Source organism: Canis lupus, chromosome 2 (genome assembly GCF_048164855.1).
Source record: "Canis lupus baileyi chromosome 2, mCanLup2.hap1, whole genome shotgun sequence".
Classification (NCBI taxonomy): Eukaryota; Metazoa; Chordata; class Mammalia; order Carnivora; family Canidae; genus Canis; species Canis lupus.
In genome coordinates, this window is record NC_132839.1 from 16,700,768 (window position 1) to 16,724,228 (window position 23,461).

A 23,461-nucleotide genomic window follows, 5' to 3' on the forward strand; every position below is an offset into this window, starting at 1 on the left:
CACCATACCCACTAAGCAGTTATTGTCAATTTTACCTTCCCTCCCCGCCCCCAGCCCCTGGCAACCACTAATCTGCTTTTGTCTCTATAGATTTGCCTATTCTGGACATTTCATATAAGTAGAATCATAAAGTATATAGCATCTTGCATCTAGTTTCTTGCATGTAGCATAATGTTTTCAGGGTTTAGCCATGCTGTGGCGTGTATCAGTTCTTCATTCCTTTTTATTGCCCGATAATATTCTCTTGTATGAATATACCACATTTTGTTTATCCATTCATCCATCAGTGGACATTTGAATGGTTTCTACTTTTTAAGCCGTTATGAATAATGCTGGTATGAATATTCATGTACAAGTTTTTGTTTAAACACCTGCTTTCCGTTTTCTTGGTTGGATACCTAGGAGAACTGCTGGGTCATGTAGTAATTTTATGTTTAACTTTTTGAAGAATCACTAAACTTGTTCTGGCCACATTTTTTCTTAAGATTTTATTTATTAATTCATGAGAAACACAGAGAGAGAGAGAGAGAGGCAGAGATACCAGCAGAGGGAGAAGCAGCCTCCCTGCGGCAAGCCAGATGCAGAACACCATCCTAGGACCCCTGGATCACAACCTGAGCCAAAGGCAAATGCTCAGCCACTGAGCCAGCCAGGTGCCCCTTTCTGGCCACATTTTTATTGTAGGCTTTTGAGGCCAGTTTGTGGAGAAGAGAAATTTAGAAAGTGAAAACTTTCAACCGCCCCCCCCCACACACACACACACAATTTGGCACTGATGTCAATTACAGAGTAATCTGAGTTGAGTCTTTTTTTTTTTTTTTTTTGAGTCTCTCTTTTGAGGTAAGCGTTCCTCTGCCAGCTGAATTGAGTTTTTGCTGGAGGGCTTTTATTCTATGGTCTCTGACCCAAGTTGCATAATTGAAGAATATGTGGATGAAGGGGGGTGTAACTAGAGTAGGAGCTTTTGCAATATTTTTTCCCTAATTTTTGTCTTCAGTTAAAGAGGACAATTGCTTTACCTTTCAGTTTAGAAGCATAGTAATCTGAAAGTTTCACACCCTCATCTAATACACTTTAAAATAGTTTTAAATTTGGAGTGCTATCTTCCTAGTACTCATTAAGTGTTTTAAATTTTCTGGTGTGTCTCTGAAAAAAAAAAATCAACAAATCTCCACTAGAATCCATGCCAGAATATTTCTCAACAACTCCTAGCCCTCCACATTTAAAATGTTTGTGTTACTAAAATTTCTCTGAAGTTTGAGAATTTCTTGAGAAACTACAATATTGGACCTTTTAGAAAACTAAATGGTTTACATATATGCTTTGAGGTTTTGGCCTATGGTTAGCTTTCCCCATGGAGCTGAAATATTTTATACTTGGAATTAGGCCCAATCTCTGACTTGCATGCATTCAACTTATGTTGCATGCATCCAAGTCCTGGCATTTGAATGGTCTTTTTCCTTCATCTGAATATTTTCTAACTTGAAGAAAAATAACACTTTCCATTTAAGACTTGACTCTCTCTCCTCTCCTTCCCCTCTTCACCCATAAGCAGATGTCTTCATACCATGTACCTGCAATGCTATGAGGAGAGAGAGCATCTTGGTATTTTCCAACTCAGAAGGATTACCCTTAAATACCCTCTGGCCTAGAAATCCATGGAAGAGCTGCAGGAAATTCCATAAACCCTTTGAAATTCTGTGCTGAATAGGAGTTAATGGAGAGGGGAATCATGGCTTTTATCATATTCTCAAACTGGTATATGATCCCCCAAAAGTGAATATCCGGTAGTTCTAACAATGCCTGAAAACAAAAGGGATGGATGGTGTGTGCTTAAGTCATGAGTATTTTTCAGTCACACTCTCCACTGCAAAGTCAGAGAAATAGCAGTGCTAACTGGCAAAGAATCCATGGGTGCTGGGTTTGTAAAGTCACACCGAAAGTCACACTGTTTACCTGGGCAGAAATAATCCCTTTTGCATACTGGCTTTTCCCATCATCTCATATTTACAGAACTTGTCATTTTTAGAAAGAAAACAGACCTTTAAGGAAGCTCATTGTTCTCTTTAGTATTTTGTTAATCTTCAACTATATGCTTGTCCCTTAGCTGATGTCCTGCACCTTCCTTAAAGCTATTTTGTGGACATCACTACAATCAGATGGTACTGAGTGGAGGAATAGCTTAGTTCATTGCTTCTGGGCCTTGGATTTTCCTAGGAGATGCTATCCAAAGCCCACCAGCCATCTAACCTTAGAGCTGCGGACAGACCTCCGATGCAGCGGCTGACAGGGAGCTGTTTTCAAGGGTGAATCAAGGGCAGATGCTTATGGTGCTGAAGGTGGTTTCTAGGAATGGATCAAGGTGGATGGGAATGTTAGGGCACTGAGGGCACCTGACTGCTTCCGGAGGTGGAATCGCCAGAGGTGAGGGCGAATGGAAGAGCGTAACGCTGTTATCCCCGCTCACACTGTGACGGCCCCTTCTACCCCGAGGCCTCTAGTACTTGTATAGAGTACCTTCTCCAGCCACCAAATTATTTCTTTTGACTATTTGATCATATTGTTCAGTTCCTTGAAATAGTTTTAACTTCCATCTGCCCCCTTACTGATTTCCAAAAGCCACTTGTCATCCCAAATAAATATTGAAACATTTTTCAGTTTTAGTTTCTGCGCTGTGGTCCTCATAAACAAGTTCCAATTCTATAAGCCAAGTTACAGAAGTGACAGTCTTAAGGGAAAAAAAAAAGTGAGAAGCAGGAAGAATTGTTAGCTATTTTTTTTTACTATTATGTCAAGGGAAGAAGAGAACTAACCTCGTTTGCACACCTGCTATGTGCCATTCACTTTATGTGTATCATCTCATTTACCCCTCATGATACACCTTTGTAGTGAGTGTTAGATATTTTGTACAGATGAAGAAACCAAAGTTCACATAGTTTGTGAGAAAGTTGGAATCCTAACGCTGATCTGATAGTTCTGAACTACCCTGCTTCCCCTACACCCACCGGAGACCAGCAGCAGTAGCAGCGTTTCCTGAAGGCTTGTGGTGGCAGTAGCCTCGTGGAACAGGGCCAGGGGATTTGTTCTCAAGCTGCATTGTTTGCTTACAAATATGTTGTATGGGTACCTGGGTGGCTCAGTCAGCTAAGCGTCTGCCTTCAGCTCAGGTCATAATCCCAGGGTCCTGTGATTGAGCCCCGCCTCAGGCTCCCTGCTCAGCAGCTAGTCGGCTTTTCCCTCTGTGCCCACCTGCTGGTGCATGTCCACGTTCTCTCTCACTCTCTCAAAAGAATAAATAAACTCTTATATGTATATTGTTAATGCATGTAGGTTAAGTTGAGGGAAAAGCTAATCTAACTTATAAGGACACTAAAGTCCCTGCACAAGTGCAAGCTTGTCCTTGGTGCTTCCCCTGAAGGACTATATGGGACTGAGTAGAATGGAAATGAAATAGGCAGCTAATAAATGGGTCAATTTTAATTTCCAGTTTTTGGGTTTTGCTTAAATTATTGATGTTTTTCTTTATTGCAGTGAAATGTCACAAATAAAAATGCAGAGAATTTATTACAATTTTAACATGGTGGAATGTAGAGCAAACAAATGGTGAAAAAAATCTAAGGATTAATATTTAAATAATGAAAAGGTTAAAATAAACTTGAAAATGTCCTTGAACTTAGACAAAAACATATACTACAGATAGAAGTCCAAATCCCCTTTGATACTTCCATCTGGGAATCCCAGGAAATAAAAGGAGCATGTTAAGAAGGAAACCTTAGAGCAACAGTGGATTGAAAGTTAATAGAATCGGGATGCCTGGGTGGCTCAGCAGTTGAGCATCGACCTTCAGCTCAGGGTATGATTCCAGGATCAGGGATCGAGTCCCACATCGGGCTCCCTGCATGGAGCCTGCTTCTCCCTCTGCCTGTGTCTCTGCCTCTCTCTCTCTGTGTCTCTCATGAATAAATAAATAAAATCTTAAAAAAAAAAAAAAAAGTAGAATCAAGTCTTTCTCCCACTCCACCCCTACCCAGCCCAAACCTACCCCATTCCACTAGCAGTTCTGGCTCGTTCCTTCCCTCATTTAAAAAATATTTACCGAGTCCTCCTATATGTCAGACACTACTCTAGATGCTAGAGATTTGGCAGTGATAAGGATAAACAATATTCCTGTTGCATCAAGCTTAAATTTTAGAAGTGAAAATAGATAAGAGGTATAGGCAAATTATATATATGTTACATACAGATATAAGTGTCTACCTCTTATATATATATAAAAGTGTTATAATAGAGGAACGCCTGGGTGGTGCAGTTGATTAAGCTTTGGATTCTTGGTTTTGGCTCAGGTGATGGTCTTGGAGTCATGATATCGAGCCTGCCTTGGTTCTCTACTTAGCCGGGAGTCTGCTTGAGACTTTCCCTCTCCTTCTGCCCCTCCCTCCTATACACGGGCTTACTCTCTTGCTCTCTCTCTCTCAAACAAATAAATAAAATATATATTTTTTTAAGTGTTACAATAGGGCAGCCCGGGTGGCTCAGTCCAGGGGGTGATCCTGGAGACCCAGGATCAAGTCCCGGGTCGGGCTCCCTGCATGGAGCCTGCTTCTCCCTCTGCCTGTGTCTCTGCCTGTGTGTGTGTGTGTGTGTGTGTGTGTGTCTCTCATGAATAAATAAAATATTTAAAATAAATAAATAAAGTGTTATAATACATATAACATGTTTTAGATGGTGTTAAGATAAAAATTAAGTAGATTGAAGGGTGAGAGAGTGCAGATGAGGGTTCAGAGGTGTACTTTTTAATTATTTTATTTATTTGTTTATTAGAGAGAGAGCATGTGCACAAGTAGGGGATGATAGTGAGGGGGAAGGAGGGATAAGCAGACTCCACACTGAGTGCTAAGCCCCACTGGAGACTCTAGAGGGGGCTCCACACGGGACTCAGTCTCACCACCCTGAGATCCTGACCTAAGCTGAACCCCAGTCTGTGGCTTAACCGACTGCACTACCCAAGTGCCCCAGGTGTACTTTTGATGGGATGTTCAGGAAAGACCTCTAAGAAGCTCCTTGTCACTGAACCTTTTGGGGACTCAGTCTCTTTACACATAAAATGAGACCATTGCTAGGTTATCACTAAATGTCTGCAAAAATCTCTGCTTTCTGTAAGACACATCTTTGGGTCAAATAATCTTTTGTATGTACAAATTATGGTCTTTGTTGTTCATTGATCTCAAAATATAATAAGAATGTTCATTGATTTCCAAGGTTAATTCCATGTTACATTTGAGGAATTTAAACTGTTAAATGCCTTCCCAAAGGTTGCATAATACTAAAAGAAGGATTAGGGCTCTCAATTCCTGCCATTCTCAGTCTGAAATTCCTCCTCACTGTATGATATAATAAGAAGTGGAATTGAAATGTCAGGGCAATTCAAATTACATTAAAGATGTGTAAGCTATGATAGACTAAAATATTTTACAAATAAGGAATTGGATAAGTATATCCCACCGTACTCATTTATAGCAGGCAAGTAAACCATGTGATATGCTTTGAACCAGTAAAATAGCAAATCCCCCCCAAGAAAATCTATAATTTTAATCAAAAGTTTGTTTCAGTCATTGAAATTCTGTTATTGCTGCTTACAAACAGTAAAGTCAATCAAAACATCAGTAGCTTTGCAAAATCAATATTTTTAATATGTTTGCATTGCAGTACTGCAGATTTTTGGCTAATGGATCGCACCCATATTGATTTCCATGGGAAATGTTAGTCTGATACTGAAATAATTAAAAAAAAAACACACACAGGGATTATTGGTTTGGAATTTTGAAGGAGATAGAAGTATAAAAATTGGTTATTGACTAAATTGCTTGGGGTGAGTGAACCTTGGGCACTTGCAATAAACTTGTAGCACTTAGTCATTACTGAATACTACCTTAGTCCCTTAAACTGAAAATCAATCAATAACTTATTATAACAATGCAAATTGTGGTGAAATAACAGACTAGGCCTATAAGAATCACATTTTATCAAAACAGATACGCATAAGCGTATGGGCGTATTGAAAACGTCTACTAAAACTTAGTGACCAATTATGACTGAAATTTCTGCTGAAGATAGTTTGAATAGCATTTTTAAAGAGATCAACTGCTACAAAATAACATTTAAAAAGAAGCATACAATCATTCTGTGAATAATAATGAAAGTGCAAACACTACACGTCAACTGACAGATTCTGTTACTTTGATTTGGAGCAAAATTACAATTGTTACTCTGTTCTCAAAGCATTGGAATGAGGTATGCAAACATTAGATAAAAACTCATTCCCAGCAATATGAATCTAATGCATATTACATTTCTCTTCTTTTTTAGCCTTTAGTTAGGAAAGTCATATTTTCATCTAAGAAAGTTTACTCTGTGTTTTCATTTGGTTATCATTATAAATTTATGAATTCTTTATCTCTCAGAGGCAATCTCTGTTTTAAAGAGCACATTTTTTAATGTTTCAATATAGGTTCAAACTGCTATAATAATACTTAGAAATAGCATTTACCTATTTTGTTGCATATTTTTATTTACTTGATTTTTAAAATTGTGTCATTTCTATGTTATGGAAACATTTATGTGCTCTGAGAGGAATATAGGATTAAAAGATAAAACAGTAAATTAGTTATCACAACTGTTAATTTCTATTGCCATCTCTGTGAGCCTAGTCAATATTTTTCTTTGATAATAAGTTGAGCTCTCTTTATAAGTAGAGGATTGATCAAGATTCCTTTCACTGCATGAGATAGTAAAGTTATATCATACCATGGTCAGTCCTTTTCACTTTGATGTTAATCTTTGCTCACTATTTTTGCCAAATTTCTTTCACTCTGTTCTGACTTCTATTTATCTTTTATCATTGTAACTAACATTACCCCCAAATTCTGTTGATAGAATCTTTTTTCTTCTTATTCAGTTTTAAATTTATACCCGAGTGTGACTTTTTTCAAACATTCTGTGTCTCCCCCATCAGTTGACTATTAGGACATTGTGTTTTGATGGATCCAGCCTTCAAAATGATTTATGAGACATGAAGTTTCAAAGTTATCTAATGTTATGTACATCATACCTGAAAATAATCAGGTTATACAGTAAAGATATTTACATGTAAGCTGTATAAATATTCATGCAGTTTTTGCTACATCAATGAATGACTTTCTGCTATGGATATTAGAAAATTATCCTTTCGGTGGTCTTTAAAATGATAGGATTCTAATTCCCTGGCCTGCCATTCCCATATTTTCATATACCATTGCTCTTTCTATTGTTTATGCCTTTCTGAGAATTCCAGTGGAATTTGTATCACTTATCATTGTCAGAGAATGTTATTTCTTCAACAGATAGAATTTGTGCAGTCCCCATTTAGACTTTCCAGTTATCTAACTAATCTGGAATCTGTGCATGATAAAAATGGGAAATCATCAGGTCTTAGAAATCAAGCAGAGCAAATACAGAGTTCTGCAAGGTTCCACAGTCCACTCTCATATTCACATGTATGTCTGCTCAGAGTCCTTCTGGAGTTTTTTTTTTTTTTTAAGATTTTATTTATTAATGCGAGACACAGAGAAAGAGAGGCAGAGATATAGGCAGAGGGAGAAGCAGTCTCCATGCAGGGAACCTGATGTGGGACTAGATCCCAGGACTCCAGGATCACGCCCTGAGCCAAAGGCAGATGCTTAACCACTGAGTCACCCAGGGATCCCTCTTTCAGATTTTTCTTCCAGTCACTAGTGCAACTTCTACTCAGAATGGTTACCATCTGACAACTCTCTGAAAGAAATCATGTAATTTGGATTTGGTCCAGAACATCTGACTCCTCACTGTGAAGGTAGTAGAAGGACAAATATTTAAGATTTATGTATGGACCCTCATCATTTGGCAAAATCTGTTGCACCCAATAGATAGCACTCAAATTAGAAGAGGTTATTCAAAAAAAAAAAAAAAAAAAAAGAAGAGGTTATTCTCCAGTTATTGAGAATGTCAGAAGACAGAAGGAAGAAAGGATTCCAAAGAGCTGCCCCTAGTGCAAACTTTTTATATGAATGGGCTGGTGAATCCCAATGTCAGAAGTTCATACCACAGTATGAACAAGATGGTTTGATTTTAATTTTTAGACGAAACAGACTTTGTTCATTCTAGATCATGCTGATAAAAACTTATTCTACAATCAAACTATTTAGATAGTCCATACCAAGCCTTACTTATAAGCAGCTGGAAAATACCCAGAGGTCGCTATTCATTAACAAATTATTTTATAGGCATGCTGCTCAGAGAGTATGCAAAATAGTGGTTAAGAGCACAGACTCTGGACCCATACTGCCTGGGTTCATGTCCTTTCTCTTGCTAGTTTCTGTCTCTGTGAATTTGGACAAGTTGCCTAACTGCTCTGGATTTTCATTCCTTCACTTATAAAATGATGATAATAATAGGGCATCCTCATAGGGTTTTGTGAGGATTAAATTTATGTGAAGCATTTATTACTTGATTCTATGTATTAACTGGCTTTATGTCTATGCTATTGGGAGCAGAAATGAAAGACTTTCAGTCTCCAATAGCTTTCTCTCTAAAATCCCATTCCTTTGGTCTGGGAGAGGTGCTTCTATCATCTGCCCCCATGGCTCCCGTTACCCTTAAGCATAGTATATATTACTCGTGTAGTATCTATTTACTTATCTCTCCTATCTCCATTAAAGTGTAAGCTTCAGGGGACCCCTGGGTGGCTCAGCGGTTTAGTGCCTGCCTTCGGCCCAGGGCGTAATCCTGGGGTCCCGGAATTGGGTCCCACGTCGGGCTCCTTGGATGGAGCCTGCTTCTCCCTCTGCTTGTGTCTCTGCCTCTCTTTCTCTCTCTCTCTGTCTCTCATGAATAAATAAATAAAATCTTTTTTAAAATAAATAAAGTGTAAGCTTCATGAGGACAAAAACTGTCTTTTCATTATTATTGTTTCAATGCCTAGCATATAGTTTATACTGTATAAATAATTATTAGGTCACTGTTAAATGAAATAATATAAGAAGTATCAAAAATGTTAGAGTATTCCTTCATAGAGTTTTGCTTTAACCAGGTTACCATCTTGGTTTCATAGAGACTGACCGGCAATGAATGATTGATTTCAACTTCTTTGCACTGGACTCTACCTAGAATATTCTACTCTTAGAGATCCACAGAGCTCACCCCGTTGTCTCCTTTAGGTCTTTATTTAGATGTCACTTCAATTCCTGTCCTGACTACATCATCTAAAATTGCATCTTTGTCCCTTCTCTGTTCTGTCTTTCAGTCACATTTGTGATAGTCCAACCCTCTAGATTTTGAGTGATTTGTTATGTTTATGATTTGTTACTGGCCTCCTCTGCCTCCCACTGGAATGTAAGCTTTGTTGGTTTTGTTCAGATATATCTCCAAGCATCTGGAGTGGTGCCTAGCACAAAGTAGGCAGGCATTTTTTAAATACCTGTTCAATTCATTAACAACTTCAGTGCATTGGTGCTACCAATTTAGAAATAAGTGAAAGCAAAATTACTGTTCAAGGAAAATCAAAAAGAATTAGAAACAATAAATGTCTGCTATGTGCTTTTGACTGTGCCAAATATACATACTTCACCTCCCTGAGCCCTTTAACCCATTCTCCAAATTCTAAAATTCATCCTTACCAAAATATTCCCCCAAGGGCCACCCTGAGGAATGTATTGCAAGTTATTTCATAAAATAATACACATCTGAGATTATGTCTTTAAATAGGGGATTCTAAAAATAAATAAATAAATAAATAAATAAATAAATAAATAAATAAATAAATAAATAGGGGATTCTAGTGTTGGAGGCATTGTTTTAAATGATTAAGCCCTAAAGCAAACTGCTTCTTTAAGTATGTGAATATGAACTTTCCATAGAAAGTGAATGGGAATCTCTGCAAGGTTTTAATTAAGTGTAATTAAAATATCTATATTAAAATATCTTTTATTCTACCAGCTTAGTAGGGGTTTTATTTTAATAAAAAAGTTTATTTTTTACATGCTACAGCATAAAATGCTACATTGCACCAGTGTCAGCAGGGAAAATGTGGCATGCTGAAGTAATAGGAAACAATGTGATTTATAAATTAATTGCCTGCATTATTTTTGTTAAACATTTTTTTCATTAGGATTAAACTTTCACTGGGATGTTTAATTGAATTCATTATCTAGGCATCATAAGAGCAAAAGAATTGAACAAGAAAATTATATAGGAAGTAGAAAAGAGTTGTTTGTGAGGCACATATTAAAAAATACAGACTCTATCTAACATGCATGAGGTGAGATTTTCACTCGGCTTGCTATTTATAGGATTATTTACCTACTTAAATGCTGGTGTTATAAAATGATTTAAGTAAGCTTACATTAATAAGAAGGAAATTTGTGAGGCAATCATTTGAGCAACCAACTCTTGGTTTGGGTTCAAGTCATGATCTCAGGGTCATGATCTCAGGATCATGGGATGGAGCCTTAAGTCAGGATCTGCACTCAGTGCAGAGTATGCATAAGATTCTCTCTCCTCCCTCTGTCCCTCCTGCTCATGCTCTCTTTCTCTCTCTAAAATAATTTTTCTAAAAAATTAGAAGTAAAGTTTTAAAAGATTTTAAGAAGGCAAATGATTGGTTACTTAGATGGGCAAGACAGCCAGGTACTGTATACCAAAACAAGGTAATTCCGAAGTGTTTGTATAGAGAAGAGATATACAGAAAATACCATAACCCAAAGGAAGATCAAACAAATGAGAGAACCAGTAGTTATTAGGATAAATGAGGAGAAACTATCTCATAGTATAAAATTTGAAAAAGAATGCATATAAATGAATAAGAGCTAAATAAATATGAAAATAGAAAGATGGATGATCCTTTTTCTCAATAAGATAGGAACATCTAACCAAACTTATTTTATTTTTTTAAGTAGGCTCCAACATGGTGCTTAAACTCACAACCCTGCAAGACCTGAGCTGAGATTAAGAGTCAGGTGCTTAACCGACTGAGCCATCCAGATGCCCCAAACTGGTATTTTTAAATGAGAATAATTTGAAGAGAAGAGAGCCATGGGCATGTCAGGCATTATACTATTTTTTTTTAATTCAGATTTCCCCATCAAAAACAAAAACACCTCTCCGTTGTCTCACCACTGCATTCCCCATATTATTAGTCTCTCTGCCAGCAGTAAAATGTAAATATTACCTAGAATGAGTAGCGTATTGAAATAATGACACCCCCATCCATGCAACAGTATTTACTGAGCATTTACTGCATATATAACATATTCTGCTGTTAGTAGAAGAATAAAGGCCAGTAGAAAGGAGATAAAAATTTGCAAATTTGATAACTAAAGGAGAAAGAAATAAGGTTCACAAGGGAAATATTGGTAAAAAGTAATAGAGAAATTTGGAAGAGAGTGTGATTCTATATAATTACAAGATCCAACAGAACATTCAGGGATTGAGGACAGGAAATCCATTAAACTGATCCTTGAGAGATGGGTAGGATTTAAAGAGTTCTAGAAGGAAGAATAATATTTCAACTAGGATTGTCAACATGAATAAGAGAGTAGTAGTATAGAATATGTTACATAAACATTAACAGTAACAAGAAGGGAGTTTCATAGGCACATGATGGGTGTGAATGGAGAAAAAGAAAAAAAGGTATAAGTAGTAATGAGATGACAGAGAACATTAAATCAGGGACTAAGGAGTTTTGTGAATGTGAGTGTATGTGAGAGCTTCTTTAAGCCCTCGGGATCAGAGGTTTCTAAGGGAGGAAATAAACTATCAGCACTAATACTTCAGAAAGATTGATCCAACAACTGAGGAAAACATATTAAGGAAAGGCTGAAGATAGGGAACATGCAGTTCAAAGATCATTATAGTCCCTGCAAAAGGTAATTAGGCCTAACTGCCAGTGTCAAGAGTGAAAGAGAAGAAAGGATAGAATCCAAAGGCTTACGGCATAGAATCTACGGGACTTGGCCGTGAGTCATCTTCAGGTTTTTCTTCAAACACATCAATTAGTTATGTAGTGGACTCATGGAAAGAATGGAACTCAGGACAGGGAGGTTTCAATGGAGGTTCAGGAAAGACTTTGTGTATGGGAGATGCTTGCAAGTCGAGATATTGCAGTGCTAAACCAAGAGCAGCTTGAAGACACTGGGCATTGGAAAGGTTGATAAAGGATGAACGGAAATTAAACTACTTGAATCCAAAATTTACAAATTTTTAAGTTCTTTCACGATTCAGGTGATCTTGCCCTCTTCTAAGATTACTAAACCTTTAGGATACTTCCTTCTAGAAGCAAACAATTGGTTTTGCAAGTCAAAGGAGGTAACATAGATTGAGAGATGGTTAACATGGGAATAATCTAATTTTGGTGAGGAACGTGTGGAGTAGAAGTAAATCTAAGTCTTGACAATTTCTTTTGATTGGACACCACAGTGATAACATTCCAGCTATGTCCATTTAGGAATAAGTGCTGCCAATTGCAATCTATGTATTACTACACAATAATCATTCTGAGATGTTTGCACTTACTTTTTGACTCCATGTTCCCTTCCAAGTATCCTTTCTTAGAAGGATCCCTTCTTAGGAAATTAAACTGCTTAGTCTATTTGTTGTTTACATGGTAGTTTTGTGTCTTCTTCCACCCAGGGAGTAAGCGCATTTGAAGGAAGAATAGGCTTTTGAAAAGTCCCTCAAGCATTTGACTTTTTTTAATGATGATTTTGAAACTTAAGAAAAAAAGGAAAAACACTAAATCAAGAAAAAAGTCAGGCTGTTACACTGGCTTGTGAGGGGCATTGTTCTTTAGTCTCCCAAACCACTTCCAAGTAATGCTCAAAAGGTCTTCACAACACTATGCACAGGCTCGAGTTTCTGTCAGTTTTAGTGTTCTGGTGATATCTCTCTGGGTAAGAAACCATCCAAAAACTTAGTTGCCTAAAAACAATGATTTATTATCTTTCGTGGTTCCATAGGTTGGCTGAGCTTCGCCAGGAGGTTGTTGCCTGGGATCTCTCATATAGTTAGTCAGATTCCAAGTGGAGCTGGACTCCTGGGAAAGGTTAGTGAGCTGGACACCTCAACTGACTCATTCACATGGCTGGCAGTCAGTGTTAGCTATTGGCTGGAAATTCAGCTTGGACTGAGGACTACACATGGCCTCTCCATATGGCGGGCTTAAACCAGCATGTGCTGAGTTCTAAGAGGGAGCATCCAAGGAACATATAAGTACTTCAAGAATCCCAAAGGGTCACTGCAAAACTTATGACTTAGCCTCAGAAGTCAGGCAGCATCACTTCCACTATGTTCTTTTTTTCTTTTTTTTTTAATTTAAATTCTATTTGTAGTACATATAGTACATCATTAGCTCCAGATTCGTCTTCAGTAATTTATCAGTTGCATATAACACTCAGTGCTCATCACATCACGTAACCTCCTTAATGCCCGTCACCCAGTTACCCCATCTTCCCACCCACCTCCCCTTCAGCAACCCTCATTTTGTTTCCCAGAGTTAAGATTCTCTCATGATGGGGCACCTGGAAGACTCGTGGTTGAGCATCTATCTTTGAGCTCAGGTCACAATCTTGGGGTCCTGGGAGCAAGTCCTGCATTGGGCTTCCCGCAGGGAGTCTGCTTCTCCCTCTGCCTGTGTCTCTGCCTCTCTCTATGTGTCTCTCATGAATGAATGAATGAATGAATGAATGAATGAATAAATAAATAAATAAATAAATAAATAAAATCTTAAAAAAAAATAGATTCTCTCATAGTTTGTCTTCCTGTCTGATTTTTCCCCATTCACTTTCCCCTCCTTCCCTTATGGTCCTTTGCACTATTTCTTCTATTCTGCATGTAAGTGAAACCATATGATAATTGTCTTTCTCTGATTGACTTATTTCACTTAGCATAATAGCCTGCAGTTCCAGCCACATCTATGTAAATGGTCAGTATCCATCCTTTCTGATGGCTCAGTAATATTCCATTATATATATACACCACATCTCCTTTACCCATTTATCTATCAAAGGACATCTTGGTTCCTTCTACAGTTTAGCTGTGGACATTGTGGACAATGCTGCTGTGAACATTGGGGTGCAGGTCCTATCATTTCACTACATCTTTATCTTTGGGGTAAATACCCAGTAGTGCAATTGAAAGGTCATAGGGTAACTGTATTTTTAACTTCTTGAGGAACCTCCACAGTTTTCCAGAGTGGCTGTACCAGCTTGCATCCCCACCAGCAGTGTAAAAGGGTTCCCCCTTTTCCACATCCTCGCCAACATTTGATTCCTGTCTTGTTATTTTTAACCATTCTAACTGATGTAAAGTGGTATCTCGTTGTGGTTTTGATTTGTATTTTCCTGATGATGAGTGAAGTAGAACATTTTTTCATGTGTCTCTTTGTCGTTTGTCTTCTTTGGAGAAATATCTTTCATATCTAATGCCCATTTCTTGTTCACAAAGAAAGTCATAAGGCTAACCTACATTCAGGTGGAAGAAGCTATTCAAAGGCATTAATACCATGAAGCATGACTTATGATGGGGACGGACAGGAGTTGGGGAGAGAAAGTGTCTGTCTTTGGGAACTAGCTACCACACTCGGTAAAACAATAAAGCTGGATCATCAGGGAGAAAATAGACCCGTATCCAGTAGGTGCAGGTATTACTAAATGATGTTTCTAATGAAGTTGATGGTACTCATTAACTCCCTTCCTTTCAGAGAAGTTACCAATGTTTCATTCAATTCTGATTTCAGATTCTAGATCTCTTTTCCTGGTTTCATTTCTTTAAGGTTCCTCAGATCCTTTATCAGTAGACCTAAATGTCTCCATAGGTAGCTAGACTTGATAATAGATGAAACATTTCTCACGCTGTACTGTTCTCCTTACCCCTTTGCCTCTGGTCCTTCCACAAGGCATAGACAAGGGACCATTTTATCTGCAAGGTTTATCCAGCTAGTATTCATTTAAGTACTGAATGCTCATCACAAGTGGCACAAAGAAGCATATACCAGCTTCTACTCTTAAGGTACAAACCAACCAAGAGGAGAAAAAGGCCTATATTGGCTAAGGTGAAGCTAAACTGCTCTAACAAAATGACCACAGGTATATAAAAGATAAGAAGTTTATTTATTTCACACATAGCACTCCAATGTGGGCGTTCCAGTTGGGCACATGGCTCTGCCCCATACAACTTTGTTCGGGGACTAGGTCTTTTCCATTCTGTTTCTCTGCTGTCACCCAGGCAGTATTTTTACCTCCCTGGTCACAGCTTGGTTGCATGTTCATCACTATTCTGGATCACAGGAAGAGGGGTTCCTTAAGGAACTGGCCAGAGATGACACCAATCAACCCCACACTCAGTCAAATGACCACACCTAACTGCAAGAAGGTTGGGAGATGTAATGTATTGAGCATTTATGTACTTGGTTACAATTGTTTAAGCAGTGGTTTTCATGAACAGTTAGCAGTCTCCAAACCACATGTATATAAATTATTACAGAGCAATGAGATAAGTGTTATACTAGAAAAACATAACAAAGTTCTATGAATGCATGGTGAGGGAGTCACCTGCTTATCTTGAGTGTTTAGAGATGGTTTTCCTAGGAAGTAAAATTTGAACTATTTCCAGAAGTAATGACTTGAAAAAAAAATAGGGCATTCTATGCAGAAAAATAAGGTCATATGTGCAGGTACAGAATACAGAACAGTGTGACAGGTTCGGGGAATGGCAGGAACTTAGTATGGCTGAGCACAAGAGCCAGTGGGATGAAGTGTTATAGGAAATGAGGTCCGAAGATACTGGGCTTTCTGCTAAGAAGTAGCTTGGATTTTATCCTTTTGGGGTAATGGGGAGCCATCAGAAGTTTTTAAGTTTGGGACTAGCATGATCAGATTGATCTTGGCCTATAAAAGATATAGAACTCACACATAACACTCCAATGTGGGCATGGTGGTATGAGGATACACTAGAGGAAAAGAAATTAAACAAGAAGAGACTAGTTAGGAGTAAATTCAGGGGTATGTGATGAGGATTACACCAGAGTGGTGAAGATGTAGGAGGAAGGAATGGATTGCCCAGCAACAGAGTACAAGTTGCCTCTTAGGTAGGAGAGTTGAGAAAGAGAGATGAGTGCTTCCTACTTTTGTAAGGTGGATAATTGGTATACCATTAACCCATACAAGTCCAAGAGGAGAAAACAAGTTCCTAGGGAAGGATTTTTCCTTGCTTTTTGGACGTAATTTTGGGTATCTACCAGATACCTACTTTTCTGACCCATTTTTGCTGGGTTGACAGGGAAAGAGCAGAGGGTGAGTCTATGGACTAACTTGACGCCAAATAAATAGCTTTATTTTTTAATTTTGTGAGCAGACCTCTAGGAAAATGCTGTGTCTTAGCAATCTGGGGAACCAATTGGCCTAGTCTAGTCTGTAACAGGAAAACTTTCAATCATCGCCCCTTTTACAATGCTAGCATAAGGCACACAGTGCCCTGGCTTTTGACACAATACTCATTCACTTATGTTCAAGCACTGTGCACTGCCCTGTGCCAGATTCTGTTCTAAGTGCCAAGGATACAACTCTATTTTTTTTAAAGATTCTATTTATTTATTCATGAGAGACACACACAGAGAGAGGAAGAGACAGAAGCAGAAGGAGAAGCAGGATCCATTCAGGGAGACCAATGTGAGATTCGATCCGGGGACCACGGGATCATGCTCTCAGCCAAAGGCAGATGCCCAACCACTGAGCCACCCAGGTGTCCCTGGATACAACTCTAAAACAACAAATACAGTCTCTGCTCTTAAGCTAAGGCCTGAAAAATGTAAGGGTTAGCCATTTCTGGTTGGGGAGGGTAGGGTTATATGTAGGGGGAAAGGGTGGAGGAACAGAAGGTAGTTTCCCAGGTTCTAGGCAGAGACAAAGGCAAGAGAATATATGGGAAACTTGAAGACTGAAGAAAACCCAATATTGGTGGACAGTAGAGTAGTACATAAAAAGATATCAGGCTGGAAAGATAAGCAGGAGTGAAATTACAGAGAGCCTCCACAACCTCGTAAAAGAACTTGGAGGGATCCCTGGGTGGCACAGCGGTTTAGCACCTGCCTTTGGCCCAGGGCGCAATCCTGGAGACCCGGGATCGAATCCCACGTCGGGCTCCCGGTGCATGGAGCCTGCTTCTCCCTCTGCCTATGTCTCTGCCTCTCTCTCTCTCTCTCTCTGTGTGACTATCATAAATAAATTAAAAAATTAAAAAGAACTTGGAAAGAAGGTTCTTAAAAAGGGTATATAATATGATTCCGTTTGCATTTTCAGTGAATATTCTAGCTGTGATAAGGAGAATGTATTAGAGATGACAAGACTAAAGCAAGACTAGTTAGGTTATAATGACCTGGATGAGGGCAGTGGAGATGGAGAAAATATTTTGATATGAGAAAAGTCAGCAGGACCTGAATTGATGGGTTGTAAGATAGAAAGCATCAAGGGTGACGGCCAGGTTTTTGGTTTGGGCAATTATATGGATGTTCTATCATCAACAGAAAAAATGAAGACCAGAAGAGAAGCATGTCTGTTGGGGGAGTGATGAGTTCGATTTTGATATGCTGAGTTTGTGATACCTATAAGATTCCAAGCACAAATGAACAGTAAGATATTAAATATATTGACTGAAGCTCAAGTGATGTGCAAGTGATAGGACTGATGAAGTCACCTTACGAGGACGTGTTCAGTGAAAAGCACAGCATTTGGTGGCTGTGCAGGAAGACCCTTGAAGAGCTACCACCAAAGAATGAAGTGAAAAACCAGAAAAATGAAAGCCAGAGGAAATGCTCTGAGTCAGAGGATGATATCTAAACTGTTAGATCAGAAAAGTGATGTGATGACCAGAGCTAAATATTAAGAATGGTTAGTTGAAGTAGAGTAGAGGAGGTTATTGAAGATCAAGGAATGGTGAGGTCAGAGTATTGGATAGGTTATTCGTGTCCATGTTAGCGTCTCCCAGCTTGAGTGAAGTTAGGTGAGAGTACAGTGAAGAAAATCATCCTTTGAACATGTGGGTCTTTTCTCACCAACACCTTTGGGAGTCTTCCTATTCCTTTAGCAATTCAGTTGCTAAAAAATAAAAAGTCCGTTTATTGAAAATCAGTATCAAAGTCAGAATCAAGCCATCTGCCCTTTCTGCCCTTCTTGCTTCTGGGGAAGTATTCTTGTTTCAGGGGTTTTGGGTATGGAGAAGCAACTGATCAAGAATGTAAAGCCCTTATTAGCTCAGTGCCTAACATATATCAATAGTCCATTATAGTAATTATTATATCAGAGGGAGATGATTTACATGTGTTTCAAAATTGATGTTTGTTGGGGCACTTGGGTGGCTCAGTCAGTTAAGCATCTGACTTCAGCTCAGGTCGTGATATCGGGGTCCTGGAATCATGTACCACCCCACGTCAGCAGGAAGTCTGCTCTGCCTCTGCCCTTCCCCCACGCTCTCTCTCAAATAAATAAAATATTTTTAAAAGTTAAAAATAATAAAATAAAATTGGGGTTTGCTTAGTATTCGTTTCAAATTTTAGGTCTGGAATTTCAACAATTCTGATCCAGTATAAAAATGACCAAGTTGTTTAAGCATGAGCTTTCTAGAATCCCCAAGAGGAATAGGAATGCATCTGAGAAGCAATTAGAGCCCCATTTTCAAGCCTAAAGTATAAAAAGAGACAAGGAAAGAAGCAACTAGGAGGAAGTTTTTAGATTTTAGGTAAGAGAAGGAATACCTGTTAGTTTTCTTTCCTCTCACCTTGGCACCCTTGCTTTCTCTGAATCTGGGTGAGGGTCAAGAATCTGCATTTTTAACAAGTACTCCTGGTTAGTCTACAGGTCTTTCTTCAGTACATTTGCGGGAAATAGTATGAGGAAGAGGATAAAGGTTTATGGATATTTTATAAGTTTTTTAAATTTTATATTCAATCTGGAAAATACAGTGGAAACAAAATATTTATGCAACAGATGCACACAGATAGAAGAATTTAAGATTAACGGCTGTGTAGGTCTCCTTTCCTTCTTCTCTTCATCCAGTTAAAATATTGTCTGTTATTCTTGTCTTAATAATTAAAAAAAAAAAACTAAACTCTTTGCTGCTGAAGTTTATACTCATTTTTATAATAAAAAAGAACTAATAAAAGCCCTAAATATAACAAGGCTGCTCTGTAATCTGATAGCACCATTCCATAGTGAAGTTCAAAATAAATTAGAAACCTTTCAGTACTATTTAATATAAGACATTTCTGATGTGAAATATTATGAATACAAAATCTAGAATGATTTATGTCATTGACAAAATAAGTATATCAAAGCCACAGAATCTGAGACTTATTTTGTCCACTCAGGATGAGGTAGGTGGTACACAGAAATATAACTTTTAGTTGCTATTTACACAATTTTTACTTTAGTTTTAAGTTAGAAAGTGTGGAAGTAATGATTCTCACCATGACACTTCAATGTATAGCAACACTGCAAGAAATATAAATGCTGCAAACTGGATTTGTTAAGATAATGTAGTTAAAAATTACGAGAATTCTAACATCTACCCATTCTATAATCTATGTTCATTTGTTTTCAAATTTTACCTTATGTGAGTTGGTTGCTAAATAGGATTTGGGGGTTTCGTTTAGTATAAATGAAACAAACCTCTGTGCTAGGTATTACAAGAAGTTCAAACAGGAACACCTATTCTATTCTAGAACACCTATTCTATAAAGACCAGAGAATGGCTGGGACTTTGTCACTAGATCTCCCAACAGCTGGTTCAAGTAAGAGTAGTAATTAATCCAGTCACCTGAACTTGTAGAGTCACTTTTTTTTTTTTCACTGCTATTTGTCTGCATCTTGCCTAAAAGTGTACTAAGGGTAGTCAGGCCTATTTGTATGTGCAGATTTAGCTGCATTTCATTGATCCATTTCTTCATTTAACAAATATTTACTGAGCATATGCTACATGCTTGGAACAGGAGATAAGTGGCGAATGAGACAAATGAAGAAGGTAATGATGATGTTGATGATGATAATAGCAGCTAACGTGTATGGAGTGCTCCCTGTGTGCAAGTATTTATGTGAATTAATCCTCACAATAACTGTAGGAGGCAGATTCTTTTACTATTTCCATTTTGCAGGTGAGGAAGCAGGTTTAGGGAGGTCTCAGAGCTAATAAATAGTGCAACTAGAATTCAAACACTACATATCTGAATCCAAGGGCCAGATTTTTAATTAATAAACTATTAGATATCTATTCCTTTTCCTCATGGAGCTTATATTCTAGCAATTTACTTAACAAATATTTGTCATCTGTTATGTGCCAGGTGTCGTCCTAGGCCTGGGGCATGGTGATGAAGGGACCATTTGGGATCATTTGCTGTCGTGACTTGTATCTTCCAAATTCCTTAATAAGTGTTTTTTAAAGAAGGAAGAAAGTAGACACACACTAACACAAGCAATAAGCATAATGACATTTATAAGAATTACAAAAACTATTGAATATAGTGCAATGTGTTAATAAATACTGTACATTCATACATTCAGGAAGGGCAATGTTATTTTTATACTCGAATAGTTCATTCTAATCCTGGTTAAACCTGTATATCTTACTTTTAAAAATACTCTTTGCTCGATCAAAACTTTTTCAAGAGCTGTTTCAGTAACTAAAATGGGAACATTTATATCTAAAAACATAAATGTGAGTACCTGGGTGGCTCAGTAGGTTAAGCATCTGCTTTGGCTCAGGTCATGACCCTGGGGTCCTGGGATCCTGCGATCAAGCCCTGCATCAGGCTTCCTACTCAGCTGGGAGCCTGCTTCTCCCTCCCCTCCGCCTGCAGCTCCCATTTGTGCTTACATGCTCTTTCTTCCTCTCTTTCTGTCAAATAAAATCTTTACAAATAAAATAAAATAATAAAATAAAATAAAATAAAATAAAATAAAATAAAAACACAAACTTTCATGAGGTGAAAAGTCCCTAAGGTCTTGTGTCACTTGACATTAAATTTAACCCAAATTAAAAAAATTAAAAAAAAAAAAATTTAACCCAAATTTCAGAATAATTTATAATTGGGGCAGCCCCAGTGGTTCAGTGGTTTAGTGCCGCCTTCAGCCTGGGGTGTGATCCTAGAGACCCAGGATCGAGTCCCACGTCCAGCTCCCTGTGAGGAGACTGCGTCTCTCTCTTCCTGTATGTGTGTGTCTCTCTCTCATGAATAAATAAATAAATCTTTAAAAAAAAAAGAATAATTTATAATTGAATGCCAAATATTACTGTGCAGCATTCATTTTTTCATTGAGCAGGACCAAATAAATTGTGAAGAATATTTGAAAAAAAGTTTCACTGTAGTCTAAAGTTAAGACACTGTTAAGTAGTTTGGAGTTTTATCTAATTAATATATTAATTACAATTGATGACCTTTTAAAATATTTGTTACTGATCACCCTTCTTATTTAAAATTTCTTCATTGGGGTAGAAATCATTTTGGAAATTAAACTATTCCTTTATAAGTAGTAAGCCAAAGCTATTTAAGAGTATTTAAATTTAAAAAGACTAGAGTTTTAATATTAGGTAGGGTTTTAATATTTAATAAATACTTCAATTATACATTTAGGATATGTCAACAGTCAAAATTGAAAACTCTTGCATGAGCAGTAATGATTTGACATTTGGAAAATGTGGTTAATATTTCTGTAAACCACTACATATGTAGTTTGTAAATGAACATTCAGGCCCCTGGTTAGGTCCTTCTCTTTTCTGTGGTTTTTCACTTTGTCACAAATAATCTCACCATTACCATCATTGTAAATGATATTAAGTACGAGAGAATGTGCTCAATTCTGGCATGTACGGCCTATGCCTGGCCTCGGTGAACTTACCCAATGTAGCCAAAAGAGACATAAAATAAACATATAAATGATAAATACCAATAAAAAGAGATCATGACAGTTTTATAAAAAGCAATTCCGATAACAAGGTGAGAGGTTGGATACTGTCTTCATTTATGGAGACAATAAATCCTGAACTGGATTTTGTTAGAGAAGTTATTGATAATTTTGTGAAGAGAGGAAGGCATTCTAGGCAAAGAAAAGTAGTGGGATCCAAGACAGAAAGAGCTTGGTAAATCCAGTGATATTTTGGCTGGAGTTTGTTCAAGGAAATTGTGAGATATAAAGTTGAAGTGGAATGTAACAAGCAACATTTAGAAGATCTAAAGAGTTTGAACTTAAATTTGTAGGCCACGAAGAGTCCCTGAAAGCTTTTTTTTTTTTTAATTTTTTAAAGATTTTATTTATTTATTCATGAGAGACACAGAGAGAGGCAGAGACATAGGCAGAGGGAGAAGCAGGCTACCTACGGGGAGCCTGATATGGGACTATATCCCAGGACCCTTCCCCCCACCCCCCCACCCCCCCACCCCCATGGAGACCTGAGCCAAAGGCAGATGCTCAACCACTGAGCCACCCAGGCGTCCTCACTAAAAGCTTTTAAACAGGGAAATATGATGATGGCAACACTTTAGAAGGATTAACTAGCCAGTGCATATGTAAGATGCGTTGTTGGGGAAGACCAGTTAAGAGGATATCACAGGAGTCCAAGGATAGTGTTACCCAAACTTTGCTTCTTGGAATACTAATTGTGAGATACAGAGATAGTAATAACAGCTCCTTTGGGAGGGATTTTTTTTTTTCTTAATGAAAAAAAGGAAATGTTGCATATTAAATTTTCCTCTTGGAATTACAATGCACATTAACACATTAAAGGCCTGTACCAAAGAAACCGATTATTTCACAAACTTATTTGCCCATAAAAGGCTTCATTCATTACATATCTATTCATAAACATAACACTGTGTTCCACTGAAATCATTTTCAATATTTAGAAATTTTGGTCTTCACAGATACCTACTTATTAAGAAGTCCATCTAAGAAATAATAAAAGTAGAGGGAAAAAATGAAATTCAGATAATTTTTAGAAAGGAACTTTGGCATCAGTTAGTCTAGACCCTATCTTTAATCCTGGTAATTAGAAACTAAATGTCACATTTGACTTTGATGCCTTTCTAGTCAAATTAGATATTACCTTAATATCTGTATGCCAGTCCTCTCTCCCCAGCTAAATAAAAAAATACCAAAAAATAGGATTAACCCATGTCTTATCATCCTTGTAATTTTGTGTAGCTGGCTCACAGCAGGTGGTGGAAAAATACTTGCTGAAAATTAAAAGTGATGAGAAAAGTAGTTTGCGACTTACATGTGGCCACAAAAATGGTAGCAGGATATATTGAAAATTAATGAATTCCAAGAATTATGTATAAAATATTAGCTATGGGAGTGGTAAAAAAAAAAAAAAAAAACTTGGAAATGAGAGACCTGGTATATTCCAAATA

At 37.6% G+C, this 23,461-nt stretch overlaps 1 protein-coding gene across 12 annotated transcripts in view; it reads left to right on the forward strand.

Annotated features, from left to right (window-relative positions):
* ARB2A (ARB2 cotranscriptional regulator A) overlaps positions 1–23,461 on the forward strand; it is a 413,754-nt gene that overhangs the window by 321,695 nt on the left and 68,598 nt on the right. The window contains exon 11 of one of the 12 annotated variants that reach the window (XM_072791357.1): positions 17,588–21,019. The exons of the other annotated variants lie outside the window; for them this stretch is intronic. Within the exon in view, the coding sequence (XP_072647458.1) occupies positions 17,588–17,631 (44 nt within the window). The 3' untranslated portion in view covers positions 17,632–21,019. Of the gene's footprint in view, positions 1–17,587; positions 21,020–23,461 lie in introns of those variants that run through there. 12 annotated transcript variants of the gene reach the window in all.